The 16,776-nt window shown below is 35.4% G+C and overlaps 3 protein-coding genes and 1 pseudogene across 3 annotated transcripts; 1 reads left to right on the top strand and 3 right to left on the bottom strand.

The window, feature by feature from the left end:
* Positions 1-1,955: 1,955 nt before the first annotated feature.
* LOC140840044 (uncharacterized) lies at positions 1,956-3,013 on the top strand. Its single transcript, XM_073207128.1, has one exon. The coding sequence runs from the start codon at positions 2,041-2,043 to the stop codon at positions 2,776-2,778; it is 738 nt and encodes a 245-aa protein (XP_073063229.1). The 5' UTR covers positions 1,956-2,040; the 3' UTR covers positions 2,779-3,013.
* A 950-nt stretch (positions 3,014-3,963) lies between these two features.
* Positions 3,964-4,818, bottom strand: LOC140840046 (3'-5' exonuclease-like). The gene has a single exon (XM_073207129.1). The coding sequence runs from the start codon at positions 4,807-4,809 to the stop codon at positions 4,093-4,095; it is 717 nt and encodes a 238-aa protein (XP_073063230.1). The 5' UTR covers positions 4,810-4,818; the 3' UTR covers positions 3,964-4,092.
* A 504-nt stretch (positions 4,819-5,322) lies between these two features.
* LOC140840042 (molybdopterin synthase catalytic subunit-like) lies at positions 5,323-7,843 on the bottom strand (annotated as a pseudogene).
* Positions 7,844-7,976: 133 nt separating this feature from the next.
* On the bottom strand, positions 7,977-10,912 carry LOC140840043 (non-specific lipid transfer protein GPI-anchored 12-like). Its single transcript, XM_073207127.1, has 3 exons — positions 10,361-10,912; positions 8,395-8,451; positions 7,977-8,306 (listed from the first exon to the last, which is right to left on the bottom strand). The coding sequence occupies exons 1-3, from the start codon at positions 10,782-10,784 to the stop codon at positions 8,179-8,181; spliced, it is 609 nt and encodes a 202-aa protein (XP_073063228.1). The 5' UTR covers positions 10,785-10,912; the 3' UTR covers positions 7,977-8,178.
* Between the last annotated feature and the right edge of the window lie 5,864 nt (positions 10,913-16,776).

Raw genomic sequence — 16,776 nt, 5'->3', positions numbered from 1 at the left:
ATATAATGTAACATTTTTTTATAACGATGAAACTCGAAGAAATTATTTTTGGCTGACACTAAGCAAAGTCCGAAATACCATAATAGGATGAAAAATACATTAGTCTTTTAAAACCACAGTTACAAACTCTATGCGACATGCTTTTTCTGTTGTCGAAAGTTATGTTTAATCTTTTTTAATGCATTATTTATGATTAATCTAATTCATGTGCTGCCAAAACATAACAATGCATATACGGATTCATTCATTGCATGATCCAATAACAAAATAATTCTTAGCACAAACATATTTAATAAAGCAATTATGAAACTGGTTATTGCTCTTCTAGCACTATCAAAGCGGCCGCCACCCCCATATCGTCCACCAGCAACACGACCACCTCCGCTACCTCCCCCCTTCGCCTATGCCATGCTTATATAATATTGATACATGAAATGCAACGCAATGAATGCCATGTCGGGTTTTAGGTTGAGTACTCGTTTGACGATATCAAATCATCATAGCCCAAGCAGGCTCGAGTCTGGAGACGGTTAAGATTGAAACTTGGACCTAACTCAACCCCAAAAGCTAGCTCAAGGGGGGAGGATTGTCCAATCCCATATATACCACTCAAAGGTTATTTATCCAACCGATGTGAGACAATTAACACACACCTCTCACGCCCAGGAATGAACATCTGGAGCGTGGAGTTTACAAATGACCCAATTATGGACAGAACGGGTGGCCTAATTATAGGCAATCCAACACATAACGGTGGAACCCGGGCTCTGATACCATGTTAAGATTGAAACTTGGACCTAACTCAACCCCAAAAGCTAGCTCAAGGGGGGAGGATTGTCCAATCCCATATATACCACTCAAAGGTTATTTATCCAACCGATGTGGGACAATTAACAGAGACTCAGTCCAAGTGCCAGGAAAGGTCAAGTAATCATCCAAGCCTACCTCTACTAATCATCGATTCGGTTCCTGTTCCAATAACCGTAACTGTAACCACATGGAAAAGTATATTAATCTTAATTTTGTAGTATATATAATGAACTTGCATATATTTTTTAAATGGATTGAAATGGTCACCAACCAACTAATATACACACACACATACATGTAAAATAAGTAGTACATACCAAACACAGCACATGATCAAATAGACGTATCACTAGCTACACTGCGATTAGTTTCAACATATGTAGTGGACTAATAATTAGGCGAGCAAAAAGAAAGAAAGAGACTCTCAAAGTGAGTTGGAATTCCATCATCGTGATCTAAGCGATTATGTAGAAAATTAAATGTAAATCGAGGAGCATTACTTTAACTCGTTCTTGAATAATTTAGTCATATATATGTATCTAATGATTATATATACATGAATCAATTAACCATGAACATTTTAAATTTTTTTAGTTATATGTTCTAAGATTCAAAAAAGCCAATCAGCCATCGAGACTCATATATCAAATTTATGAACTAGCAAAGTTCCAAGGAAAAAAATTATGATTGCATCATTCCGCGTTCGACTCAATTTTTATCTCATCTCACTAGTAAGCAGTGACACTTAAGTAATGAACATAAAGTATAGCGCAAATTATAGCTACGGTAGTTACCGAAGACAAAAGGGGGCAAGACATGCGTTATGTACACTTCATATGGATCAAGAAATCCAATATGCGATGCAACTGATCTAATTAATGATCAAGCTAGGAGTCATATGTTAAGTAGGTTATTTGCATTGCAAAAATTGACGGCGCCATGCACATGGAGCACTACTGTCAGATACAAATCTTTCTTTCATATATTGGTTTGAAATAATTTGATAATCGGAAATGGGGGACAACGCAAGCACACTACTCACAGCAATCTTGTGGTGTTCTAGTGAATTGGACCACTTTGTGGCGAAAAAAGCGCCTTCTTTTTACTTGTTCTTCAGTCTCCACAGTGCATGGACGCGCTTTTCGAACTCCTATATATACCCCACTGCTCCATGCAAACTAATACAGTGTGGTTGTGTGATTCATTTGAGTGTTCTTTGAAATCCATCCCATGGCTGCAAAACGAGTTGTTTGTGTGCTTTTCTTCGTGTTATCGTGTGTGGCGATATGTTCGGCAGCTAGGATTATCCTAGAGGCTGTTGATGTGGCTGGGGAAGGGTATGGTGGTGGGGGTGGTGGCGCCGGTGGAGGGTCAGGCGGAGGTGTGGTCGATCATGGGTATGCAAGTGGTGCTGGAAGAGGTGCTGGAAAAGGTTCTGGGTATGGCGGAGAAGGAGAGCATGGTGCTGGAGGTGGTGGCGGTGGAGGTGGTAGTGGGGGTGGAGGTGGGGCTGCGTATGCTGCTGGGGGGGAGCATGGTGCAGGGTATGGAAGTGGAGGTGGTGAAGGAGGGGGTGCAGGCTATGGTGCGGGAGGTGCACATGGTGGAGGTGGAGGTGGAGGAGGTGGTGGTGGAGGAGGAGGTGCTGCTGCTGGTGGAGGACATGCTGGTGGATATGGAGGAGGTGAAGGGGGAGGCAGCGGAGGTGGCTATACTGCCGGTGGAGGATATGGGGGCGGCGGAGGCCATGGCGGTGGAGGTGGCTCTGCTAGTGCTGGAGGAGCATCAGCCGGGGGATATGGTAGTGGTGGAGGGGCTGGAGGTGGAGCTGGAGGAGCCCATGGTGGAGGTTATGGCGGTGGCGCAGGAGGCGGTTCAGGCGGAGGTGGTGCATATGCTGGAGGTGAACATGCTAGTGGATATGGTGGTGGCTCCGGTGCTGGCGAAGGCGGTGGCTATGCTCCTTGAAGCTTATGCTGCCTCTATAACATTTAATTATCCATTGGGGATAGTTAAATGAAAATAACTGTTCCTATCAAGTTACAAATATTATATATTATAATTGGTAATGGGAGCGTCTCCTATGTTAAATATGTTACTAATTATTATTAATATGTTGTGGTATTCTGCACTTGATTGTATCGTACTAGGTAAACCGTTAGTTCGATTCAATGATTACAAAATAAACATTTATGAAAATATATATGCTAAAGCAGGGCCTAAGATGGGCTACATTCAATTATTTTTTGAAATTAATTTTTTTTTACTGAATATAGACACAGATATAAAAATAATAATATATGAAATTAAAGATATTTGTGATATAATCACACATATAAATCTAAAATATAATAAATAATTTACTTAAATGATGCCATATTTTTTTGTTTCAGCGGTAAAAATATTATCCAAGTTTATATATAATCAACATATCTTATCCTTCTCGTGACAAATAGTTGATTTGAAATAAATTTTTTTTTTGTAATGGCTTTGACTTTAGTATTTGGAGCACAGAACCAAGTCTTTTGCTTACATATAATACAATGTATATATTACATAGTTTGTGCAGAGATCTCTGGGTGCTACTCAATTTTAGCTATAGTTAAATCTGAGAAGTTTTGGGTGCTTCGATGGTGGGTATGCACGTTTTATGCCAAATTACAAAATCGATCGTCGCTATCTAGTCAAATTTCAATCTTATCGCAGTAATTTGCAATTTTCTTTTCTTTTTCTTTTTGGTCGAAATGTATCCAACGCCAACTACAGAAGCAGCAAGATTATTTTATGAGAACTAGAATTTGACTGATTAGATAACCATGATCAAAACTAGTTCAACCAATTTTGCTATTGTTCCATGTCCTATTTTTCTTGGGCAATCACTTCCAAATTCTGAAAATTTGGAAAACCAATGTACAAGGAAGGAAGGAAGGAAGGAAGGAAATGAGATTAAAAATAACTAGCTAGAGTTTTTTCATCGGGTCAGTTCCAAGCAGACGTCTCTAAATTGTTGTTTTGAGTTCGATGGAAACTGTTTTTAACCAAAATTTACCCTTTCACATCTCAAATGCCAGATGATTTATAATTATGCCTCGAACCCGAATCTATGTCAAAAAAACCCAAACTAAGAACCATATTTCCAGAACCCAGAAGCAATTGCAACAGGACAAAAGTCATCATTAAACACCACAACAAATGAGATTTAAACAATCCCTTCTTTTCATGTTTTTTCTTCACACACAGACACACAGAAAATGAAAACCAAGAACAAAGCGCCTTAAATTTTCAACCAGAAGCATTCAAGATCCTGCCTATTTCAAAGCACACAAATGCATCAAGACAAGCATACTGTACCTGAGCAGGAGTCAGCCACGGGTTATCCCACCTACTCATAGTCACACTCTTCGGCTTCTTCACCTCCTTCTCCAGCACGATTTCCGCCAACGTCTTAACCCCACAATTCCTCAATTCGCTTCTACCATAGGCATTCGCCGCCAAATCCCTCAAATCCACTGAATTAGCGCTGTACCCAAACTCATAATCTTCCTCAAGCTTTTCCAAATCAGCTTTGATGCCGATCCCCACGAAAGTGTAGTTGGGATTCGAGAGAAAACCGGTGAGAGAGGACGGGACTCCCGGGGAGTGAATGAGTTGGTAGACGAGACAACGGCGGCCGACGCACAGTTGTAGGGTGGCGACTGGGTTATTGTTGTGTCGGTTGTAGGTGGGACGCCACTCGACGTCGAGTCCGACGATGAGGTGGTGGAGCCGGCTGCGATGGATGTACTCCACTTCAGAGATCCACCGGGACACGGTGGCGGGATCGTAAGTCACGGTGGTGTGGATGGAATCGTCGTAGAAGAGAACTTCGTAGGTGTTGTGGGTATCGTAGGGCAATTGGTGGTCGATTATACTAAGGGTCATCGCCATTGTTTCTTGGTCTCTTCTTCTCTGCAAAAACACACTCGATTTCTTTATGGGAAATGATTTGGAAATATGCATCCGTCAATCTATCAACCTTTTTTTGAGATATTTTATTATACAGATTTTTTTTATTTAAGTCATTCATAAAAATGTATTATTTTTTTGTGTTAAAAGTATTATTTTTTATGTGAATATTGATAAGATTAATCCGTCTTATAGATAAAGATATGTGATATAATCTATAAAAGATCTATTTTTTAATAATATAACCAAATTCTTATTTGTAAGTTGGACATAAATTCGATAAATATAAATATAAATTAAATATTTTTTAAGTCGAGTGTTCGAGTTTTATCAGTAGACAAAAGTCTACTGATTCGTACACCTTATAATAATATCCTATTTCCTCTAGAAAACATACGATATATTTAATAATTTTCCAAAACAATATTAAACTATGGTTCTAACCTACATAGCATTTATATTTCATTTATTACCTAAATATAAATGATAATATAATATAGACCACTAGTTAGATAAAGACTGTCGTGTTGTGGTGGAGAAAAATATTAAAGAAAAACAAATGTACTTATTAGTCTATGTGAGATTTATCAAGAAATAAGATATTTGGTACAATAGAGGGAAAAAAAAGGATTCCGGTTTCTCGCCATAGGTGATCAAAGGTACTCGGAATAGCAACAATCCTAAGTCCTTGCACGATTTAGCAAGCAACAAAACAGGGTAATGATTCTTTGGGATGTCAAAGAATCACCATACTAGGCGCTAAAGGAGTATTTTCATACAATCCTCAACACTTCATAGCATAATGATCTTCACCTTTCCGCTGCAAACATCGACGGAATCTTTTTTCCGGCAGCATATGCCCTTTATCAAATGAAGGTTTCAGGAGCTCGTCCCGTCTCTCAAAAAAGTCCGAGTTTTCTTTCCTATGCTTGTCATTGGTATAAACATCCTACTTACATATAGGAACTGATGCCTTGAATCTTGATCTCATCGATCAGGAATCTACACGCATCTGCTCGATGAATGGATGAGATTGCAACAAATATACTCGTTTCCCCAACCGGGACAGGGCCTAAGTGGTGTGCCACTGCGATTGAGCTCAAGTTCCACGATGATCTAGCTGACATACAAATAGATTTTATACAACATTGGGACGTATGCTTCATATCTCAGCTCCAAGACCTTTTTCCCTTCAAAGTGTCCCAGGTCGTGCCAGAAAATGTTGCTATAGCTCCACAATGTGGTGCATGAACATAGTGGATGAGTTTGCTGATGTTGATCGGGGTATTCTCCTCTACTATCTCGATTAGATTTCTCTCCTCGTCTGACATTTGTTTTTGGCCTTAAGGATTCTCTCCAACAACAAAATATCCAGTAAACAACCAAAATTTTACCAGCGGTGCGGCTAGACCACCCGATATTGGGATACATGAACGAGTAATTTACGAGATAAGAGGCAACCCAACAAGGCATCGTCATACGTGTAACTGCAAAAAACAAGAAAACAGAACGAATGTAGCTGAATGAAACAAAAGAATTAATGTTACATCCCAACAAAAAAAAAACAATATCTGACTCCTGCAAAATGGAGGAGTCAGATTCTTCTAAGACTAATTTTTCGTTCTCACATTCAATGGGCCTTCAAACTTTTCTCGCATTACCTTAAAATTAGCATAAGCATTCTGTAGCCACGTTCAAATTCTATTTAGCCTGAGAGAGATGAATTTATTGCCATAACCGTACTAACTTTGAACTAACAAATGCTATGTACAAGCCAAAAGCAGATAAATAATTCGTATGCTAACGACTGTCCAATGCTTAATAATTCACAGTCATTGTTCGTAAACCTGTAATTACCATAAGGCGGTAGGATTCCATCGGCCCCTAGAACTAACAAGAGCCATGTGCTCTGAAAGAAACCTTACATGAATCTTTGCAAGGGCACCACTACAAGACTATAAAACAATTATTTGGCCACAAAAGTTCATCTTTTTAAGCTCAAGAACACTAAATTCATGTGGCAAAGTAGCAACTCATATCAATCGCTCACCTGTCAATATCTCGAACGCCAAGCAGCACTTCAGATTATGTTAAGCAAGAACAGAAGTTTGTTTTTCTCCTACTGCATATGCAGCCCAATAGATAGCCAAGTGAATAATATTTTCAAGATTCGACTTCTCAGATGGGGCGGACCATGATTTTGGTCAAGTGTTGAGAGATAGATCTCCATGAATTAGGGGAGGCAAAAAGAAAAAAGAATGAGAGAAACTAATGAAAAACATTGTATATAAATTTTCAATAATTTCTGGTATGAGGTCAATGGAGCCCCTGCTGGAACATTCACATTTCATCCACATAAAGAATTAGGTGAGATTCCAACATTTTTTGCTTGAAGAACCTTTGAATTGATAAATATGTAATCCTTATACAAAAATCCCAGATGAAACGAGTCTCCATCTCACCATTTCTGCTCATGAAATCTTCCATAATTAAATCAAAAGTCGAATCTTCACTAACAAACTAGAAAACAAGAAAACACCCTCTACCCCAAATGAAGGCACCCTTTTTAGTAAATCTTGGTGATATACAACGCATACAAAATTTGTTTTGAGTATCTGCAGATTAGATAAGTAATCTCCATTAAAACAGTCACAAAAATAAACAAGGAAAAACAATTCCAATAAAAATAAAATAAGACCAAACTCGCAGATGAAATGATCAAATGTTTTCATAGATTCTAACCTCGAGGAGAAGGGACACGGAGGAATCCATGAAAAATGACTTGAAAACTTCGCTGGACTGAATTAAGATTCTATTCTCACAATTCTTGTCCATATATATTTCATTTCAAAACCATCAAATAAGGAGACCATATTTTGAAATTGAAACCTATGGTGGGATATCTACCCAAACCAAAATAGCTAAATACTAGAATTTGTAACAAGTTACTCAAAACAACCATGGTGGTTCTCTCGCATTGAGTTATATTGATTTGCCTACTTGTTATAGCATCAACAAAGTGATCTTCGGGGAATGATGACCCAGAAAGATGCACCTCTTGATTGATGAAGTCGTGCTGCCCGGGAAGGTACCCACCAAATCCCTTGTAACGATAAAAAAAATAAACAAAAAAAAACATTGCTGCTCTGGTACCGCCAAACTGCCGAAGTATCAAAGGCTCTGAGATAATTGGATAACGCCGGATACCATTTTATTAAAACTTGGTCGCCAAAACTTCAGTGCAAATAATACTAAAAGATAGGAAAATACAATCATATCCAATGTGAAACTCAGGTTCGAAATCAAGTTCGCGTATCAAACAATCGACGTAGCAGCAGGAGACACGGAGTATCTAAGTACATTACATATAAATGATAAAATAAAGAAATAAATCACTGATGATTAAAATAATACTAAGTGTAATCAAATGAAGTATGCGAGTAAAAGGGCTCCTAGTCCGATGAGGATGTTTTGTTCAGATTTGGAGGCAAAATTGCCAGGACTTCCGACAGCCTCACCTCCAGTAGACGGGCCTGCTGCACCTGGTCCACCTGATCAAAGAAAAGTACAATAATCACTTTTAAATTTATTTTATTGAATATTTTTACAAAGCATGTGTTGGAAAATAAAATACGTTACCAGCTGAAGGGGAAGGGGATACACTCGGTGCAAGTTCTGCAACGGGCACTCCAATGGCTGCATCATCGAAACAAAATCGTCAACCAAAACATTTTTTGGTAAGTAGTTTTATTTGGAACTAGAACTTAACTCAACACTAAAAACTAGTTACACACCCCAGTCATGTTCAAGAAAAAACATCGTGAAATTACATCTGGAACGTGAAGTTTACAAATGACTCAACCATGAACAGAACGAGTGATCCAACACATAACGGTACACAAGGAATGAACATCTGGAGCCGTATGACCCAAAACATAACAGTAGAACTTATTTACACCCAACTATGGGCAGAACGGGTGGTCCAACACATAACGGTGCACAAAGAACGAAGGCTCAGATACCATGTTAAAATTGAGATTTGAACCTAACTCAATCCTAAAAGCTAGCTCAAAAAAAAAAGATTATCCAAATCCACATATACAACTCTCGAAGATTTTTTTAAACCGATATCGAATTACTAACACATATTATATGGATTAAAAAAATTAATACAAATCAAGAACACCATGTTCACATGGGTGAGGCTATGGTGTTCCTAGATCTGCAGGTGCAGCACAGCCTTTGGATCGGAGTGAACCCCACGTATGTGAGACCCACCAATCCAAAGACTATACTCCACCGGGTGTACCCTCACCCAGTTGACAAACCGAGGCTTCAGTTGACACGATTTTCTTAAAACTTATTTTTTTTCTTATTAATAATAGTGCAGGCAAAAACTTGTGTGAGACGGTCTCACGGGTCGTATTTGTGAGACGGATCTCTTATTTGGGTCACCCATGAAAAAGTATTACTTTTTATGCTAAGAGTATTACTTTTTGTTGTGAATATGGATAGGGTTGACCCGTCTCACGGATTATGACCCGTGAGACGGTCTCACATGAGACTCACTCAATAGTGCATTAGAAACACAATTAAAGAGATGTGAATTTTATAATATTATTTTAATGCTATATCCAATGATCCACATACATCCTCTCAACAAGATTTACATTTAAAAAAATCATAAATTTCAAATATAAGAATAAATGTGAATTATAAGATACATACTTAAGTAATGTCATGACAAGCGTAAACCTCGTGTTTTTTTTCTCATCTCATATCTCTATATTTTAATTGAATTTTCTAAATTATCCGACACAAGTAAAAATAAATAAATAACCTACCCAACCCCAATGTTGTAATAAAAAATACGTAACTGGTTTTCGGGTTAAGTATTAAAAAATAAAAACCAAAAACTTAAAACCGAACTGAGATTTAATAAAGCGTGTAGACCCTACAACTATTGGCTACTCATATAGTAACAGTAAATACGGACAGTTGGCAATCATAAAGAATTCACGTGATCTGTTTCCGGAAATTAATGCACTCAAAAACTGATGGAAAATACACGTATAAATCATGAAATAAATTAATACTGTTCATTAATAATAATATTCATGTAAATATAAATTTATGAAAAATAAGTAAGACAACAAATGAAAATTTTATAATATTGAATCTTAACAAGAAAATATATACAAAGTAATTAGTATAGACATCTCAATATGGAAGATCAAATACTAATACTAAACATAAAATAACATAGATATATTTATTAGGCAATAATTGTGAAATGAATCTTTTATTCAGGTCATTCATAAAAAAATATTATTTTTTATGTAAAAATACGTACTATTTTTTTGGTGTGAATATCGATAAGATTGACTGTCTCACATATAAAAATTTGTGAGACCGTGATATACTCTGTTTCTTAAGATTAAAACATAATGCATATAATTTATTCTCGCAAAAATTGATACAAATCATATCAGAAAACCATTGGACAAAATTATTTAATTTTTTGGTTAAAAACCACACTTGGTCAAGTCCTGTTGATCGCCGGAGATATTACGAAAATGAGAATAAATACGAATAAGATACTTACCCGAACACAAGCTAACCGGAGGAGTCGAGACTTTGCAGACAGAAGGAAGCGTGAGAGCCTTCTTGATATCCACCGGGATTCCAACTTTATCAGGGTTTCCGAGCAGTTGGCACAGGCAAATCGGCTGCGTGGCCACTAAATCCGACAGCTCCTTGCAGCAGCCTTTGTCCGGTTTCGTCAAATTGCTACCTTTCTCCACGAAAGTCAGGCAATCGGACAGTTTTAGAAGGTACACGAAGCAATCTGGGCCTGGAGGAGGCGCCGTCGAGTCTGGTTCCGGAGCATTCGCAGACGATGGCGGCACTGATATTGATGGAATCGGGGAGGACGCAGGTGACATGGAGGCTGCCACTGAGAACACGGCGGCGAAGAGGAGTACACAGGCTGTGCCGGTGGTGGGGGCGGTGGTTTTGGGCTTCGCCATTGCTGTGATTTGGTGGGGGGGTGCGTCCTTCTGTGGAAGTGTGCTTGGTAGTTTTTTTGTACGAGGACCAGTTTGTCTTAATAAGGGACTGAACCTCAAGTTTTTAGGCAGTTTGCATCAGCTATTACGGAAAAAGGGGATTTTTATATGTTTATATATGAATCATCTCTTTTTTATTTTTCCAAAATATATATGTATCTATCTAATTTAGTCCTATTTTTTTATTTTTTTTCTAATATATATTTATTTAGTTCAGAGTTTTGATATTAGAAAGATAACAAATCATTTACTTAAATATTTGTTTTTTTAATAAACATAAGCACTTGTTAAATAAAGATAAAATGAAAAAAAAAATGTTGTTTGTATAATTGTATTTTCAATGAATTTTTTTAATTTGTGTGGTAAAAAACTTATATAATTGAAATGGAAATGTTTAAAGTTTTTCAATACTTTATATTTTTAAGATAAATTATAAATATACATGATCTATATTTTATTTTTAAATAAAAATGAATATTAAAATCCAAATAACATACAAAAATTGCAGTCAAACGCGTGTATAAATGAACTCACATAGGATTTCAAGGAATGGTCGGTTTTATATTTATTTTATATAAAGGGGGGTTTTATGCGTTTTGGCTTTTTCACACGATCGCAAATATAATTTGCTCTTCTTTTATTTTTTCTTTTATTTTTCCTTAAAATATTTAGAATCTGAAGTTAGTTTTTATATATTTTCTAAACAATATTAAAATATTTTTTAAAATATAATTTTAGATGTACAATAATATCTTTTGCAATAACACCACCACCCTTGTGTTTAATTGCTTATAGTAGTATAATCATCTTCCCATTATTTAAAAATTTAACTTATGCAATAGTCATATGAAGATAGCCTACAAAAATTAAAATTAATGGTAAATGTGAAACTCAAATATTTGAAACGATACCGATGCCTCTAGACCCCTCGGAATGAACGGGTCATTCTCGTACTCGGGCAAGAAAGGAAAAATTTTCCAGTCCAGATTCCAAATTGCTTCTGGAAAACTGAGTAGAGTCTGGGTAAAAGTTAGAAAGGGTTCATCTCGCGCCGACCAGGGTTCAAATCATCCGACCAAGTTCATCTCGCTCGACCTGGGTTCATCTCGCTTAATCACCAACAAAGATGTTTCCAGATCGAGTTCAGTCCTACTTGGGCTGATCGCAAAGAGATGACCCCATACATCAAAATCATAATTATCATGACAATCAGTGATTATGACAAAACCAAAAAAATATGAGTTGTCGTGCCTACTGACAAAGGACAAGTCATGAACAATTGTGCGGGTAGATGTCTAGTCAAGAACAGTGTCAATGCTCCGTAATCGATGTCATCTTCTCCCTTATAAATACTCAGGTTTGATTTTTCATTTGAGACATGAGATATTGCATTCTACTGCATTCAATAAATTATCTTTCTACTTAGTGAACTTGTATTGACTTGAGCATCGAAGTGCCCACATTGGAAACACTTCCGACGCTCCACTGAAATTTTCTTGTTGATTGTCTGCAGATAATTTGACCCGAGCTCATCCCATCAAGTAAGACCATCCAAGCTCATCCATCAAGTCAAAATCTTCACAAGAAAATTACACATATCTACTTGATAGATTGTCAACTCAATTTACTCCATCTACCTAGACATTATCAAATATAATTATACTAACAATATATACTTCGTGTTATGATCGCTGTCAAGATAAAGATAGTCAATTTAAATGCTAAAACACAAAATACTTGTGTATGCGATCCTTGATCGAACATGAGCAACGACTTTTAGCTAACGTTGGTCTAGACAATAATTTTGTCGCGCGGTCCAATGCCAAACTGTTGGTTTACAACTGAGACGTATTTCCTTCTTCCACACAGGCAAATATTTTGACCATATTTTTAGCAATGAATTCGGTGCTTTTCTAAAAAAATAAATAAATATTTTTGTATGTAAACCTCCTATCAACGTTACTTGCAGTTTGAGCAAAAGAATAATTTGCCCTTTTATCTTATATTATAATAAAATTATGTAGTTTATATCTCATGGACAAGTGGGAAAGTAATTCTAATTTCTCCGTGACATGGTATAAAAAATTTATACGTGTTTTTTTGTACGAAAGTTTACCATTTTCTAAGTGATTGTTTGCTTGATTTCTATAAATCGATCGCTAATATAAATAAATGTTAATTGTTTGTTCGATGTAAAATCAGCAAAAATAAAATAAAATAAAATAAAATAAATCATCATTACCAAGAAAACAACAGTTTTATCTGAATCACAGGAGATTTTTCTAAAAAAATAAACTATTCCAAGCATTTTTCTCTTTGTAGATACTCATATTTTCATTTAAAATAAAAATTTTGAATACTCTATCCACAAAATAAATTTAATTTTATAAACTTTTAAAGATTAATTATATGAAAATTAAAATCTGAAGAACGCATGTGAGGATACCACCCCATCCAATTGTCGTTCACAAGTTTCAAGGAAAAAAAAAACTGTCGAAAGTTATCAAGGCATTTATTATTACAGATGGAAAGATATCTTTTACTATTATTTATTAAGTTTAAGCATATTAGAATAACTGTTTTTGGTGTCTTTGGTCTGTTTTTTAGTTTCCCTATTTTGCCCATATTTGATATCAAAATTACATTTTTGTTTTTTTTTTAATTTCAAAAAACATTTTTATTTTTATTTTTTTTATTACAATTATTCAAATAGCACTTTAGTACCTCGATAATTTGTCAAATTTCATTTTAGTCCATAAATAATTATAAAAAAAAATTGTACACACACGCACCGCGTGTGCAGAGTAGCTAGTTTAAAAAAATTTTCCGATGGCCAAATAAATGCAACATGTCTGCAATATATGCTGTCTTCCGTTCTGATGGTATTAAATATGACAAAAATTTGTGTGAGACGGTCTTATGGGTCGTATTTGTGAGACGGATCTCTTATTTGGGTTATCCATGAAAAAGTACTATTTTTTATGCTAAGAATATTACTTTTTATTGTGAATATGGATAGGGTTGACCCATCTCACATATTAAGATCCGTGAGACGGTCTCACATGAGATCCACTCATTAAATATCATGTCCAAATTATTCAAATATCTTGTAAGATGGTTCACGAATCTTTATAGTGAGATTAATCAATCCTACAAATATTCGTAATAAAAAGTAATATTTTTAGCATAAAAAATTATATTTTTTCATGGATGACCCAAATAAAAATATATGTATCACAAAATAAGACCCGTAAAATCGTCTCACATGAAATTTTTATCAAACTGTATGTATTCCATAAAATGAATAAGATATTTTCAAAATTCATTAATTACACGGCCTTTATTTTCTCACCAATCTCCGCCTTTAATGTCCTCAACGACAGGTGGTAGATATACATATAATGGTTTTCCAGCTACACCAATTTGACACATCTTTGCTGAAATACGGGGCGATAAAAAATTAAAAATATATAATCATTGAACCGGTGAATGAAACCGGTTCAGAATGAATTGAATCGGGCATGGTTGTTTAGGTTGGGTTGCTTGAAAACAAATCCAAAACAATTTTAATCCAGTGCGGTCGTTGAATACGACGGGATGTTTGACTACTCGTACAATAATTCATCACCAACTTTTTGGACCAGTTTTATTTACATTAGTTTATATATGAATAATTATGTTTTGTCTAATAAGTTAACTCAAAATAAAGTGATTATAGTAATATTTCGGGTTATTTTTCCGGAATCACGTTTCTTATTCTCTCTCATTCAAAAAAAGAGAGTAAAGAATAGAAAACTAAAGATTTTTCCAAGAAAAAGAGTGTGTTGATCTGAAATATCAAAACACATTATAAAAATTCAGAGTTATTGCTTCATGTTCGTTCTCGCTATTTAATATGATAGATTCTATTATTTATGTTTTTTTTCCAACATTCTAATCTTTTGACGAGATTTCATCTAATTAAATGAAATATTTATAAAATCGACAGGCGTCCGTGAATCGATTTATAAAAAAGTATTAAAATTATTTGCACTAATAAATTTATATAACCTTTTTCAAATTTTATAAAACACTATTAATTCACATATTTATATAATATATAATATAATATATATTGAAAACTTATACTAAAAGTCTAGTCTATCAAAATTTGGTAAATTTATTTGAATTTCCTCTTGATAAACTTTATATCTTTATTTTTTTAAAAGCTATTTAATAAAATATTTTTCATGTTTCAATAATTTTATTTTCCATTCTAAAATATATATTTATATAAATATTATTAATAAAAACATTTAAAAATAAGAAAATCATTTTTTAATATCAAATAATAATTTTTTTTACTTGTCAAATCAAATTTCAAAATATTGTTGTGATATTGAAAAAATATCGATATATTTAATATTATGTCCGTCCGTTCTTTACGGAAAATGATTAAAGTAAAAAAAAAATTATATAATCAGACCAAAATCTGGTAAATTAGAGGACTGTAACAATGAGTTGGACAATTTAAGAACTAAATTCCAATTTTCGAAAAATAATAAATGAAATAACCAAAATTTGAAAAATGGGAAAAATGTAAACTGAACTGAAAATCTTGCGAAGACGTGAAAAGTCCGTACTGTCGGCTGAAGCCTATGCTTTCTAAAATGTGAAAATTTGGATTTGGCTCAAATATTTGATCCTGGATCTAATCTCTGCTAAAATCCGTGGAATCACTGATGCAAAGCCTGTTGTTTTGAAGCTCGAATTTTGGTTAGTTAATGTCTTCTGCTGCGATCAGAGGAGCTGTGGAGTACGGGAAATTCAGCGTCACTCCAGAGGATTTGTCAAAGAACGGAGGCATAGCTACAGTTTCGTTGCTGCATTCTTTTATACCGACACACTGGCTGCCGTTCTCCATTGTTTGCGGCGTTCAGAAATTGACTTTTTTCTCGTACTCTATTTGTTAGTAAGTGATGTTTGTTCTGTATCCGTTTTTTGATCTGTATAGAGGGTTTTGTGATTTCTTGTTGTTCTAGGGTTTGTTGTTCTTGCCTGATTTAGATGTAATTGTTTTTGTTATTATTTTTTCTGTACTAAAGGATAAACGTAAATAGACTGTAATCAGTGTAGTAGGAATTGGCCGAGAGCGACTACACCTTGATAAATTTTAGAGCAAATGCAAATACTTTGAGGTTGTGTTTGGACGAGACAAGTTGATTTGGGCTGGGGTTACTGAATAAGTAATATGTGCTTTCATTTTGGATGTGAATCCAGCCCCCAAGTCTAGCCACTGGACCGTCTAGTTTTAGGACTTCCGAGAGAATAATACTGTTCATGCTACCATTACGTCAAAGCTATTGTAGTTTGAATGATAGTACCCCTGATTATCAAACTTGTGCTATTAGTTATTTTTTGTGAAGATCAATGTAAATCATTTTGCTAAATAGTTGACGCAACAAATTGTCATATATAAATGAATAAATGGTATCTGGCAAAGTGATGAGACATGATTGATTCAGTAATTTCCTGGCATTGGCATCATGTATTTCTCAAGGCTTTAAATTCTTTTCTTGAAATAAAGGCCACAAATTGTCATATGTATGATGGTAGTGTATATTAACAATATGCTCAAAATGTTACTCGTGTGCATAGAGTTTAGTGATCGTATTGCTAATGCAGCTGCTTTTGGAGCGGCATTGCATGTCTTATCCACATCACTACTTGGCGTGACGGCAATCACCATAACAAACACTATGGCTGGAGAAGAAACAGTGCACAAGCTCGCATCCTTTTTGCTCATTTTTCTGGGTTCTAGTTATGTCATATTGTTTCTATTTGGAAGTCATTCTCACAACAAACCCATGGAAAAAAATGGCCGTAGCTGGTCTTGATCTTATTCCAACATCGTCTCCTTGTGCAACCACGTACCCTTCTGATGTTTCTTGCCGTTGGAAACTCACCTTCCCTG

The sequence above is a fragment of the Primulina eburnea genome, chromosome 8 (genome assembly GCF_022965805.1).
Source record: "Primulina eburnea isolate SZY01 chromosome 8, ASM2296580v1, whole genome shotgun sequence".
Taxonomy (NCBI): domain Eukaryota; kingdom Viridiplantae; phylum Streptophyta; class Magnoliopsida; order Lamiales; family Gesneriaceae; genus Primulina; species Primulina eburnea.
Note: the sequence above shows the minus strand (reverse complement) of the source record. Positions and strands in the feature narration are given on the sequence as shown.

Bases quoted from the DNA above. Each gene is read 5' to 3' on its own strand.
- LOC140840044 (XM_073207128.1), top strand. From the start codon at position 2,041: ATGGCTGCAAAACGAGTTGTTTGTGTGCTTTTCTTCGTGTTATCGTGT.
- LOC140840046 (XM_073207129.1), bottom strand. From the start codon at position 4,809: ATGCATATTTCCAAATCATTTCCCATAAAGAAATCGAGTGTGTTTTTG.
- LOC140840043 (XM_073207127.1), bottom strand. From the start codon at position 10,784: ATGGCGAAGCCCAAAACCACCGCCCCCACCACCGGCACAGCCTGTGTA. The intron at 8,452-10,360 runs GTAAGTATCTTA...TCGATGATGCAG, and splicing joins TCCGGTTAGCTTGTGTTCGG to CCATTGGAGTGCCCGTTGCA. The intron at 8,307-8,394 runs GTAACGTATTTT...TTCTTTGATCAG, and splicing joins ATCCCCTTCCCCTTCAGCTG to GTGGACCAGGTGCAGCAGGC.